This window comes from Nelumbo lutea, chromosome 4 (assembly GCF_056320005.1).
Source record: "Nelumbo lutea isolate HS-2025 chromosome 4, American lotus-T2T, whole genome shotgun sequence".
In the NCBI taxonomy this organism is placed as follows: Eukaryota; Viridiplantae; Streptophyta; class Magnoliopsida; order Proteales; family Nelumbonaceae; genus Nelumbo; species Nelumbo lutea.
In genome coordinates, this window is record NC_142687.1 from 2,684,918 (window position 1) to 2,698,443 (window position 13,526).

At 34.3% G+C, this 13,526-nt stretch overlaps 2 protein-coding genes across 14 annotated transcripts in view; both read left to right on the plus strand.

Moving 5' to 3' along the window:
* LOC148853374 (ADP-ribosylation factor GTPase-activating protein AGD3-like) overlaps window positions 1-6,320 on the plus strand; it is a 39,406-nt gene extending 33,086 nt beyond the window's left edge. For both annotated transcript variants that reach the window (XM_088984778.1, XM_088984779.1), the window contains exons 16-19: window positions 378-523; window positions 632-725; window positions 3,685-4,169; window positions 5,644-6,320. In XM_088984778.1, the coding sequence (XP_088840904.1) occupies window positions 378-523; window positions 632-725; window positions 3,685-4,169; window positions 5,644-5,758 (840 nt within the window). In that variant the 3' untranslated portion in view covers window positions 5,759-6,320. The remainder of the gene's footprint in view (window positions 1-377; window positions 524-631; window positions 726-3,684; window positions 4,170-5,643) is intronic.
* A 3,824-nt stretch (window positions 6,321-10,144) lies between these two features.
* The window catches only part of LOC148853375 (immunoglobulin), a 40,693-nt gene continuing 37,311 nt past the window's right edge, over window positions 10,145-13,526 (plus strand). For 11 of the 12 annotated variants that reach the window (XR_016112959.1, XR_016112958.1, XR_016112960.1 and 8 more), the window contains exons 1-3: window positions 10,171-10,400; window positions 11,367-11,818; window positions 12,938-13,015. Coding sequence is in view for 8 of the 12 variants with exons in the window: in XM_088984782.1 (XP_088840908.1) it covers window positions 11,470-11,818; window positions 12,938-13,015 (427 nt within the window). In the remaining 4 variants the exon portion in view is untranslated. Of the gene's footprint in view, window positions 10,401-11,366; window positions 11,819-12,937; window positions 13,016-13,526 lie in introns of all 12 variants that reach the window. The other variant, XM_088984780.1, reaches the window with a different exon arrangement.

Below are 13,526 nucleotides of genomic sequence, written 5' to 3' on the forward strand. Positions count from 1 at the left end.
TACTCCTTTTTCATAATTTTATTCGAGTGGGGCCCAAACAGCAACTTCAGACCTTCAGACAGTCAAATTTTCATAGTGGTGAGATCATTGAAAAATGAACACATACAATTGGGGTTAAAAGGAAGGATATCTTCAATTGAGTAGCGGCTGTCTGGAGGAACTCAGATCAATTGTCTAGATGTTTTGCCAAGCTTGGTAAAATTCTCTTCTATTCCAAGTTTCCGCTGTGTTTCGGATATTGAATCATGTGGAAGCGTGCCTTGTTTGCAATTAAGAGAAGTTTCTTGTCCTCACATTACTTAATATCAGTATTGATGAATTTAATGTTCTTTTTCTGTATTGATTTTCTCTGATCTTGTGCCTTGTGGTTGTTGCAGGTAAGGTCACTAACGCTTGATGTGAAAGTCTGGGAGCCTTCAGTCATAACTTTGTTTCAATCGCTGGGTAATACATATGCCAACTCGGTCTGGGAAGAGTTATTGCAATCAAGGAGTATTTTCCAGGCTGATGAATACTCCATAGGGTAAGTAGAAATGAGTGCATTATTATATTTAAAAGCCTTTTAAGGCTATTTATATATTTTGTTGGAAGTGTGTAATTTAACTTGGTATTGCTGAACATCTTTGTGCAGTTGCTCCAAATCTGATAAACACCAGATTCTTCTTGTGAACAAACCTAGTCATGCTGACCCTATTTCAGTAAAAGAAAAATTCATTCATGCAAAGGTATTTCTCTGAACAGTGTTGCCCATATTTTTCTCATCCCTTTGGAAAATCTCAGTCATTTGGAAGTGATATAACATGGTTTACAAGAGAATATACACTTTGTTCAACTGGTCTTTCTTGTTATTGAAGTCAGAATCTTATCATGGCAAATTCTAGTTGTTGATCGATAATATAAGTGAAAACTGGCCCTAATCATTTAATTACTCAAATAAGAACTATTAACTCCTGAATGATTCCAATAAAACATTACCAATCTCACTGAAGAGAATGGAATGGGAAAACGGGATTCACGTAGCCGATTCTATGTGGTTTGGACAAGGCTCAGGTGATGATGATGAGTATATCTTAATTTTACAATAAATAATAATTATTGGAATTGGCATTGCTACAAATAGCAAGTCCAGAGTTACCATAAATAGTAATTCCAAAATAACAGAAATTTTCTGGAAAGCTTAGGACCCTATTCTTAAGACACCTAGGACTAGAAAACAAATTAAAAAACTCAAACAATGTCAATATCCTATCAACCAAAACTTATGAAATTGGTGTTCGAATTGAAAAATTGATTTCTTTCTCCACAATTCTTTCATTGCTTCAGTATCTGCATCAATTAATATGTATGTGGATATGTTTGACATGTACATGGTGTTTGCATACATGTATGTGCATATCCGATTCAGTTTCTTGCACTGTTTAATGCTGGTTTATCATAAAGGTTGTTAAAAAGCCGTTAAATAAGAGGTGAAACCTCACTGATTAAGCTTCATGAGCTGCTAAAATATTTTGAAGACAGAACAATCTTTCATTGGTAGTTAAAGAAATATGTATATACAAGGGTGCTAGATTGGATCCATGAAAAGTCCCAATAAACCTAGAATCATTGCATATATGAGAAACATAATTATATAGAAAACATATTTTAGCCATTCCTTATGCACAAGTTTGACCCAGAATGCTTCCATGAATGGGCTTACCTCTGTATTCCATTGATTACACACTGCTTGATGATAAGAAACTTAAAGCATGGGAGTGAGAGCAAGGACCAATTCCTATTATAGAATTCCCTTTATTCCAATCTTAATCCATTGGGGATTCATTTGTTGAATCCTAATCAGCACTAACAGTGAATATACCTAGCTGATGGCTGTGATTTCAAGTAAACAGGTACCCATATTTTCACAAATCAATATCAGTTAAAAGTGTTATCTTTACCAAGATCATCTTAAAGTGATGTTTTCATATGTCTACGAGTCTTTTTACACTTAAAGGTGGGCCTTGAGGTGAGGTTGTCCTCAAATTGCAACCAAGCACTCAAGAGCCATGAGGCTTACACTACATGGGCTGAAGTGTTGACTCTTACATGAAGTGTAAGATATGCTTCAATCCTGAACTGTGTGTATGTGTGTGTGGTGGTGGTGGTGCCACCATCGCCATCTCCTCTATGAAGTGAAAAAGAAGAATTGTGTTACATTTTAAATAATTATAGCTTTTACATATTCAATTCTAGGAACTACAATCATTAGAAATTAATCCTAGAACTATCATAATTAAAAACTTATTTTATGGGTCTGTCAAAATACATTTTTGTCTTTCATTAAAACAATAAAAAATTAATTTTATTTTGAAATTAATTATGAATTGTACATTGTTCTTTTTTTCATATTTAAATTAAAGGAGGGAGTCCAAAAGATGTTAAAAAATAATTAATTATAAAATGTAAATTAAGTAATGAAGAATGATGCGTGCATGTGTGTCTAAAAGGTTTTTACAATGAGCCTGTTGACTTACGAGAGAATCAGGAGTTTTCTTACATTGTTTTTATTGATCTTTGGGGATACCCCCTGAGACGTGAACATCCTCGTGGTTGCCACGTGTCTTAATCTTATTGGAGGTTACTACTGGCTGTCCCATCACCACCAATGTGTGTAGCCTCATTTATCATATTTTTACCAACAAAAAAGATGGTTTTTTAATCTTTGTGAATTGTGAAACATTATTATTTATTTATTATTTACTAAAAATATGCATGCTTGTGAGTCTTATGCTTAAGGCAAGTGAAACCCCTCACATCACACCTCAGCATCTGAGAATTGATTTAAGAGTAAAAATTCCAACAATGGATAACACCAGCATATTATAATTTTGTTACATCCAATTTTATTATACTGTATGGTGGTGATTAACCAGAATCTGGTATATTTGTGTAAACGAGAAACTAAACTTCCTTTTTGGTAAGCAAAATGATAGATGCTATTTGAGTCGTCAATGACTCAACCAACATACCTTGTGAATTTTATGGGTTTTAGCTTGTTTGTTTGGATTTATGTCATGGTTATACTTTGTTCCTTCTCTCTTTTGTATATTAAATTTTTTCAAAAGTATAGAACTTTTCCACTTGGGAGGTAAAGTAATAATAGCAAATATATTAACAATATTGGCAATGTTTATGAAATTAGATTACAAATTCTTTTGGGGTTCTTTCCCTTGTGTATGTGAAGAATGCCTCTATTTTGCTAGCTGTCATACAAGGAATCCAGATTGTTAACCAACTTGGGGTGGAGAATCTACTAATTGAAGGAGATTCTAAGGTGGTTGTGGGGTGGCTGTCGGATCCAAATTTTGTTATTTGGTGTTATAGGGATTTTCTAAAAAAAGTTACTTGTCTTACAAGCGATATGACTATTAGGTTTCAATGGATGAGCAGATTGGCAAATGTAATGGCAGACAATTTTACTAAACAAGGGGCTAATTGGGAACAATTATTTTGGGCTGCTTTGTAATTGCTTAAGCTTTGAAAAGCTGTTATTTTAAAGGGAGGTTGCATGTTGTGCCTCTCTTTGGGCTGATTGTAAAGTTTTTTTTTCTTTACTTAATAAAATATTCATCCAGTTACAAAAAAAAACCTCTATGCTTGCCTGGTTAGTTGGGTACATTGTTTTCATTTTTTTTCCATGTGCAGTATGCAGAAAAGTGTTTTGTTTGCAAGCCAAAGGATGATCAGTATCTACTTTTGATAGCCCAACGGATGTGGGATGGTGTTCGTACCAATGACAAAAAAGCAGTGTATCGCCATATTGTTAGCTCTGAAGCAGATATCAATGGAGTGCATGGACAAGCATCTTTTAGCACATCTTTAAAAGTGATGTTGTTGCAAGAGCAGTCAAACCACGAACAGAGCTCCAGCTGCTTATCAGGGGATTCTTTGGACAATGCCTTCTCAGCAAACTCTTTAAAGTCAGCAAGTGCAAATGAAGAGGGGAATGCAAATTGCTTTGATGGGTACTCCTTGCTTCACCTTGCTTGTCAAACTGCAGATATAGGAATGATAGAGCTCCTTTTACAGTATGGAGCAAATATAAATGCCCCAGATTCAAAAGGGCAGACACCACTCCATCATTGTATTCTTGGAGGCAAAACTGTGTTTGCTAAATTGCTTCTTACAAGGTGACTATTCTTTTCCTTCTAAATAATGCTTATTGTTCTGGTAATTCTTTTTGCCTCCAAGCTGTTCTCCTCAGGTTCAAATTTTATGTACTAGGTGATGTAAAGTTCTTTTGTTTCTCCATTTTGTCATGGAAAGTTTTCTTAGAGAAGATTATTCTTGCAATAAGCTTGAGATAAATTTGGGGACCTTTTCTTGTGCAAGCAATAAACTTATAAACCTTAGATTACTAATGTATTATAGGATGACTAACCATTTAATAGGCCTTTGGTAAGAAGATTGAATGTACAAAATTGCCATGAGATGGCAGTTATTTTGTCACCCACAACTTGTAGTTTGAGTTGTAATAAGATTGTTCTTCCACTCCCAAATGACTGCATTATTTACCCAGTTAGCCTTGCAATAATGCTGTATTTTGACCTGGATAATCTCTTAGGTGGGACCCCTTTAATGGTATTTCCTGATCCTCTGTTAGATTTATGAATCATTGGTTAGGGCTCAAACTCAAATTATTTTATTTCAGATCAAATTTCTTGCAAGGTTACTTTCTTAGAAAACAAAACTTCATGAACTTTAATGACATTACTAGGAATTTCTTTTAATTTTTATGTAGACATTGCTGAAGTCTTCTTGCATCCTACATACCAGAAGGGTGTTGTATGTGGAAAACTTAACAAGGTGTATAGTACCATATAACGATTTGCAAATTCTTGGTTACTATGGGGCTATTATTATTGTTGTTATTTTTGGGTGAAGATGAAAAAGAGTAATCTACACAAGATGTGGGGCTATAGTAGTATCTTGTACTGTTTGTTATAGCTAAAGTTCTATTTTTGTTTTTGTTGTCATCATAAATGGGTGATAATATTCTTTGTATAAGACGAGAGCATTTGGGACAGCATCATTTTAGCTACCATTTGGGCATGCTTCGTATTTGGCTAAATTTTTGTCAATAGATTTCTTGGTGTTGGCCATTTAGCAACTTTGGACACTTCTTAGAATTCCTGTATTCTTTACCTTCTATTGTCTAGTTTTCAGTACCTTTCATCATTTAGGTTTATACCCCGTATCTTTGTCTTGGAATTAGTTGAAAGTGTTTTCCCCAACATTATTCAGGAAGAGTGTAATCCCAGTCCACAATAACATAGACCTATAGACTGTAAGAAACAGTAACCTGCTGCTATGAAAATCATGTACATATCTTGTACAAATATTTGGATGATTGTACTCAGTCAAGCAGTTTTACTGGTTTATCTTGTGATTGAGACATTTGAAGGCTTTGACAAATTTCTGACAAGATTATCTGGACTTTAGACAAATCAAATCTTGTTGAATTTATGTTTTCAAGTTCTTTGTTGTTGTATACTATTATATATCAAAGTATTTGTTCTTCAAGACAGAAACACTTTTCTTGCTCTCTTATCCTTCATTTTCTATGAAAGGACTGCTGAACAATTACTACTGATCTGGTTGCAGGGGGGCTGATCCAAATGCTGTAGATAGGGAAGGCAAGACTCCTCTTGATCATGCAGCAGAGACAACCTTCAATGATGATGAGGTCCTGGCACTGTTAACAGATTCAAACAGATAACATCGTCTCATTGGATGGTTGAAGAGCTTGCAGAAAGAAGGCTGGAATCTCGTCAATGATGGTCTGGTTTGTGTGTGATCATATTTCGAAAAACCAGTGTCTATTTCTCATTGGAGGCAGCCGTCACAAGTAGCCTTGTAATTTAAAAGACCGGCAGGTTGGTATTCTTGTCCATAGGGTCCGCATTGTGGACCCCAGGTAAGTTAAAATATGGCCTTATCCTCCCATAATCTGGGAGTTGCTGCATGCTCTCTTCGGGGCTTTGTAATGTAATGGTCTTTTTGTCCTTGTTGTCATGTTGTGTTTCCTTTTCCTTGGTTAGTTGGTTGGTGGGGTTTGTGCCTGTGGGACTGGCTTTTGGCATTGTGGTTGTACATTGGTTTGTCTAGTTTTTCATTATGGGATTTTTTGGGGATGATAACTTTACTGAATGTCCGAGGCTGAAAAAGAAATGGAAAAAAAGGGGAAATGTGCAAATAGCTACATCATAAAGTAGCCCGTGGTCAATTATGTTGAAAAGCTTTAGATTACTATTTGTTAAGAATCAATCCCATTCCCTTCATAGTGTTGCCATAAATGATAACTGCGCTGTGTTGGTGTCATTTTAAGGGAAAATTCCAAAATCCCCCTGGGGGGATATGTTACTATCTGAAAACCTGAACTGTGAAAAGCCCCAAATACCTCCCCAATCATTCAATCGTGTATTAAATTACCTCTTCTGTTACCATTCTGTCAGGTATAGTCATGTAGGCATCTTGTGGCCTTTTAAGTTTTTCAAAATACCCAAATTAATCTTTAAACAACTCTTTCCTTGTTTTCTTCAGAAAAGGTCTTATCTGTATGAGATTTTTCACTCTTTAATCTTTACAGCTTAAGGCTGGTAAGCCCCTTTCAGACCTGAAAATCATTATCAATGATTTATTTTGGTGGAAAACCGTAAATATAGAAATGAAATATAATAAAACCCTGCCAAACATGCCAAATCGATGGGGTAATATGGCTATTCTCCTCTTGCCTTAAATCCGCCTAACATACTAGAAACCACACAAAAAAAGGAAAAAAAATGCTTTGCATATGATAGTTTATGTTTATCAAATTATCCTATCTTTATTTTTATTTTTTTTACAGGGATTTACTATGAAGGGAGCTCTTCCAAAAATTCTCAACGAGTCCAAACCCAGGCCAAAGACCGGGTTTGGAAATGGTTGTCAACCAGCATTAGCCCCCTCTGGTTACGGTGACTTGCAACATAGCATATGAACATTCCCTTGTTTGGTTGGTGGGAAATTAAAGTATAATGAATCCCTCTCCATAGAAGTCCAGTGACGACTCGTATTGGCTGTCCTATACAATGTGATTGGGAGGGCACCCACAAACTCCCCTCTGTATATTCCAAATTACCAGCTTACTTGTCCTACAAGTTGGTAATTATAGGAAAGACATGATATTGAGGAAATATATAACCAATCAATTGGCATCCTAGAAGTGATAACCAATCAGGTGGTAATTATAAAATTAATAGGGGTGTAAAAATTAACAGGGGTGTTTTGATGGTCAAAGCTTTTCCGTATCATGCCTTTCGATTTTTCCATGGGATATATGGATGCTACATTGTGAAATAGTTAGATATGTATAGATACACCATGGAAACACTTACTTGTAGGGTTTGTTCATTTTTTAAGATTTTGAGAGGAGAGATAGTGGGTCAATAGGATTTTGGGTTTCTATTGATCAAGATATTCATGTTTTTTTTTTTTTTTTGAGATTTATGTGGGGTTCATGAAAAATTTATTTTCTTTGGGTATCACTTGGTAGGGATGCAAAGGGACCAGATCAGATTCGAATCATGGTGTGTCTGAATTTGATCTGATCAGATCTCACAAAGAGGGATTTGAATTCGAATCCGGTAAGTAAGTCGGATATTCGGTTTTTGATTTGATTTGAATTTAAAAAATAATAAATTATTAAATGAAAATTAAACTATAACAAAAGAAAAACAAAAGATACAATTATCTTTTTAACTATTTTCATCAAACATATACATGTTTTTTATATAAAAAAATAAATAAAATAGTGGATCCTATTATTCGGTCTAATCCAAAGAGTTGAAATAGTGATATTTGGATCCAAAAAATGGGATTAGGCTTCGAATTGGATCAGATTGAATCATGATTTGATCCATTTGTAACCTCATCACTTGGTGGGTAAGTAATTTTTTTACCTGGGAGAAAGTTGCTAATATTTGGATTGGACAAAATTGCCCCTTTTAATAAGGACTTTTTATGGCTAAAACAATCATTATATTATTTACCTGGGAAATAAAAGAATATGGATAAAAAATGCACTTATTTGGATAAGTGCTTCCCACCCATGTAACTATTTCCCAAGCACATTTATTCGAGTAAGTGCATTTAGCTAGATAAATAGTTTTCTAAAAAACGAAAGAGGATATAAATACATTAATCATATAAAATTAAAAAGGGATATAAATGAATTTGTCATCATTGATCATCATCATTACCATCCAATTCAAATTTTCAAACTACTCAAAAGGGATATAGATATAATATAAACATAAAAAACTTGTACTTAATGTTTTTTATCAAGTGATCAATTGATAGTGGTAATTGGTATAATGGGCATATGGTAAAATGCAAGGTTTAAAGTGTCGACATATTAGTCTAAGGAAAATCTATGATGCTGGAAAGACATGATATGGGATAAGTTTTGACCAATCAAAACCCACCCATGAATTTTGATAAATAACAACTGATTGGCTATCACATTTATGATTCCAGTTGACTGGTTGTAAGTTTTCAGTTATCATATCTTTCCTATATTATAGTCGAACCCATTAGCCAATACTCTTACAAAAAAAAAAAAAAGTTGTAATAGGGAGTGCAGTCTTACATGCATGAGATTTCATGTAGGGGTGCAAATGGATCAATCTAATCCTAGTTGGTCAAATTAGGATCACCCCTTCTGGATTTTTGGATCGTATCAAGTCAAATAATATAATCCAATCATAAAATTGGATCAAATTCGGGTCACCCTTATCTGATCCAATGTATATTATATATTTATAAATATAAGAATATATATATATATATATATATTATAATACACATATGTTATTTATTTATAAATTTGTTATATTATTTATTTTTTATAAAATCATGATATATATGATGAAAATAATTTAAAAAAATACTTGTATTTTTTGTTTTTCCTTTATTTGAATTGGTATATTTTAATTTTCTTAATAATTTATTATTTAAAAAAAATAAGTTGAATCGGATCAGATCCGAAGATCCAACTTACCGATAGGATTTGAATTCAAATTGAGGCCTATCAAATCTGATCGGATCTTCAAATCGGATCAGATCTTAAATGTCATATCGGATTTGGGATATACCCTGATTTGAATCCGATCTGATCCGTTGCATCCCTAATTTCTAAGGTTGCAACTTGGGGCGGGTTGGCCCGAATCCACCCCGAAAATGTTGGGTTGGGTTGGATTGAGTTGATGTTTGGGTTAGGGTTAGGGTTGAAATTCATGAACCCAACTTTACTTCGGGTTGGGTTAGAGTTGACCCTTTAGCCAACTCGACCCAACCCCAACCTGAAACCAACTCTATAGTACATGTCATATATAAAATATATATTATATGTAATATATAACATACATTGATTTGTTTAGATGCATGATATTTGTATAGCCCTACCACTAGTATCATGTGTTTCTTTTAAGATAATCACTTCACTTAATCCTAATTAGAAAGACTAAAACCTTAATAACATTATTTTATGTTTTTTGAAAATTTTATTCTTCATCTCCTCTGTGTTGTTTATCGCCCAAGAAAGATATATCGTAAGTCATAACTCATAATAAACTATAGTCATTTCTAACACTTGTTTTTTTGAGTTTTGTACCAAAAGAACAAAAAAAACGTCAGTAAACAAGTAACAATGAAACATATGATTAATATATGTAGTAAAAGTTGAGTTAAGATCTAAAATTGAGAAATTCTAAGGGATGAGAAGAAGGTTGGGTTGGTTTAGTATTGAAGGAATTTAGTTAGGGTTGGGTTGGTCGAGTTGAAGGTTGGGTTGGGGTTTAGAACTTAGGATTGGGTTAGGGTTGGTCTCAACCCGACCTAACCCGGCCTGACTTGCAGCCCTACTAATTTTATGGTTATTGGCATATGGATCGGATTTGGATTTTAATCTAGATGCTTAATATAAATAAAATTTGAAAGGTTATTAAAAAATTAATTACATTTTAACTTATATATATATAAAATAAAAGTTCAAAATATAACAGTTTGAGTTTAATAATGTTAAACTTTATAATATAATAATAAATTTTAATCGGTCTCTGTTCTTAATCCGATAGGACGTCAGATTGGGTTTCGGACTTTCGGAATCCCACCAGCAATAGCAAATAAAAATTCTGTGATCTGTCCCGCTGTCCATGATAACGTACCGAAGAGGGCATTTACGTAATAAAGTGGCGCCGAAGACAGATTTCCTCTGGCCGTGATCTCCCCGCGATTAAATTTCGTCTTTGAGAAATACACGCGGAGTAAGATGGGGAGAAATTGAAGAATTAGAAAATAAAGATGCCTTGCGCTGATTCAGGGTACTCTCCTTCCATCCATTTTATGATTCATTTCCCCTTTTTTTCTAGTTAATTATCTCTCTGAAATTGGCTACACATACGCTCTGAATTTACGACTGTTTTGCCTTTTTATTTGATTTTTCTCCATGCATCAACTGGTGTCGTTTTACTATCTGTTTTTCTTTGATTTGACACCTATTTGAACTAGTAATGTCCTGTTTACTAAATCTCACTTCCGATTGAACGGATGAAATCAATTAATTTTTGCGATTCTCTTATGGAGCTCTGACTTCGGCATTGCATTATTTTGATTCTCTAAGTACTCTGTTTTCAAAAGTATCAGGGTTCTGAAATGGTTACTTTTCTCTAATATTCTGTGATTGTCTTGGCATATTTTTGCGATCGGGCATTATGTCAGGCGTAGTTCCCAATTATTTTAAGTTTTTTCGATTAGAACATCCCAAGACGTTTCAGATCAATTGAATTTATACAATGATAGCTGTTTTTTTTTTTTTTTTAATTTATGATCATTATCGATTATGTATATATTCCCGTGTAGTTTGATCAGTAAAATTCTGCAACATTTCTAGGACAGTTATAAATATGCTTGATTTACTTCAGTCAACAAAGTCTGTCATTCTTTCTGATGTTTGCAATAATTTTTGATGAAATGCTATCGTCAACTAAATTTTGAAGTTGTTAGGCAACATTGTTATGCTTTTATGCTTACTTATAGTTCAGCTGAACGTTATGCTTCCATGTAATTTAAATGTTGCATCCTGAAATGAATCAACACCGTTGTCTCCAGTCTGAGGCCTCTAAGTTATGGGTATATTTCTAATGATTTGGTATATTGGTTACTGTTAATGTCTTCTTTCTATCGTACTTGTTGTATGTTATGGGATAGTGATATATTATCTCATGAAGGAACACGAAAGAAAGGCATCTGATTCTATATTCTCATGGATTACTGCCATTTTTATGCAGCCAAGACATGTCCAAATAGAAAGAAAGGTATCTGATTCTTTATTCAACCAATTGTGAAGTTGGAAAGTCAAATAATTCTGGTACTTAATGATGTGCTGAGGAAATGCTTCCAAACATTTCTCGTCGGTTCTCCTTTTTGGGGGTAGGAGGTTCCTTTATATCTGATGAGAAAAGGGTTGATGGATCTTCCATTGGTCTCGATGCTGCATGTTCTCCAGCCTTGAAGATACGAACAGATAAAGATGTGTATAGGCCTGGCGATTCAGTTATTGTGATCATTGAGATTTGTAACTCGAATGCCACTAACAAGATATCTGAGAGGGAGCATAAATCTGATGATCCATGGTCACTTCTGGTTGAGAAGATTGCTTTTGAAATTAAAGGAATAGAGAAGTTGGATACTCAATGGTTTTCCATGCAGAAACCATTACCAGGATCGAAGCATCAGAGAGGTCTGTTTTTCCAATTCCTGTGAGTTCATTTGGATGTAGATATCAAGATGGTTGTTAAATTTGCAATCATTTATTTATTTTACTCGAACATGGACTATATTTTGATGATTTCACTTGCAACTTTTCGAAAATTCATGGATTTCCATACTTACGTACTGAGGGCCTTTTTACACTGGTCAACATTAAGTTGAGGTTCTTCTATGCTTTTTCTGGGAACAGCAAGAATTAGTGTGTTAATATAACATTTGATTTCTGCCCATGTACCATGGATCTCAACAATAGGCACCTACAAACAAGTGTCAAGTCAGATGGAAGTTAAGACATGTTGGGTTAAAAGATCGGCTAATTCCCTAGCTGACGGTTTAGCTAAACAAGGGGCAGAAAGGATTCACTGTTTTGGGCTAAGCTGTAACTTTAGTGTCTTCTTTTCTCTTTTTCTTCTTTTTTTCCTTTCATGAGGTTCTTTGTGGCTGTTGGAAGATAAGTGTGTTTGTCTTCCTTCTGTAAATTTTCTACTGATGATTTAATGAAAGTGTTATTGATAAAAAAAAAAAACAAGTGTCAAGTCAGTTTTCTATGGAGCATATACAATTGATCAATCTCAAACACACATACACACACACACACACACACACACACACAAAGGAGATGCCATTCCTATCATTTTTCCACTTCACAGCCATGAGGAGAGGAAACTTTATTGCTGAATGTCCTTTTATTTCTTTCATCCCAAATTGTGCAAATGGTTGCTACTGGAGTAATTTTTTAAAGGGATTGCCTTTTTTGGTCAACCTCCCAAACTTTCAAACACCTCCTTTTGAGTCCTTGGGGAATCAAGATATTGGTGGTGATTTCATGTTGTCCTTTTGATTTCTATCTATGGTGAATTCATGTTTATACTACCAAGATATTGGATTTTATAGAGTTTTATTAAGATCATGGGTTCCTACTTTCCTTCCTAAAGAAAAAAAAAAGAATATTTTCATGCACATAAGAATAATATCAACAAGAAAATAGAGCTACCAATTAATTAACTTTATAATTGTCATTTTGGGTCTTACCTACGCTTACATGGATACCTTCTTGTTGCATTGCTTCATTTGTTATTGCCCTCTACAGGTGAGCAGGTTTTCCTGGATTGTTCAATGCCATCTATCATTTCAAACCAAATAATTTCTTCAGGTGGCACAAAAACATGTAAGTCAGTTCTCATTTTGTACTTGAACTAGTTGTGACAACTTAGCATTTGGACTATCTTAGAATGATTGCATGCTTGGGTAATTTGGTTTCAATGAGTTCACATTGTCACAATATCTTTTTGCAACCCTACTATAAAACAGACATGCTAACAATCAAATGAAAAATCAATCACCCAATGAGTGCATGCCTTTTTCCTACCCTAAATGATACAGAAACAACCCACTAACATATGAAAAAATAGAGGCTACCTCTAAGGCAGCCTAACATGTGTTCTAATACTCACATTTTTTTTATCAGTAAAAAGAAATTTCATTAATGTAAAGAAATTACAGGGGTTATAGTTTATGAGTAGCCTCGACTACCCCACTACAGTGCATCCACTAGTAAATGTACTTTTCATTTTTACAGTTGAGCCCAGAAACATTGATCCCTGTTCACCCCTTGTTTGGCTAGCTGGTCTGCAAATCCATTTGATGCTCTATGGGTCCACTGAATTGAAAGCTGCATG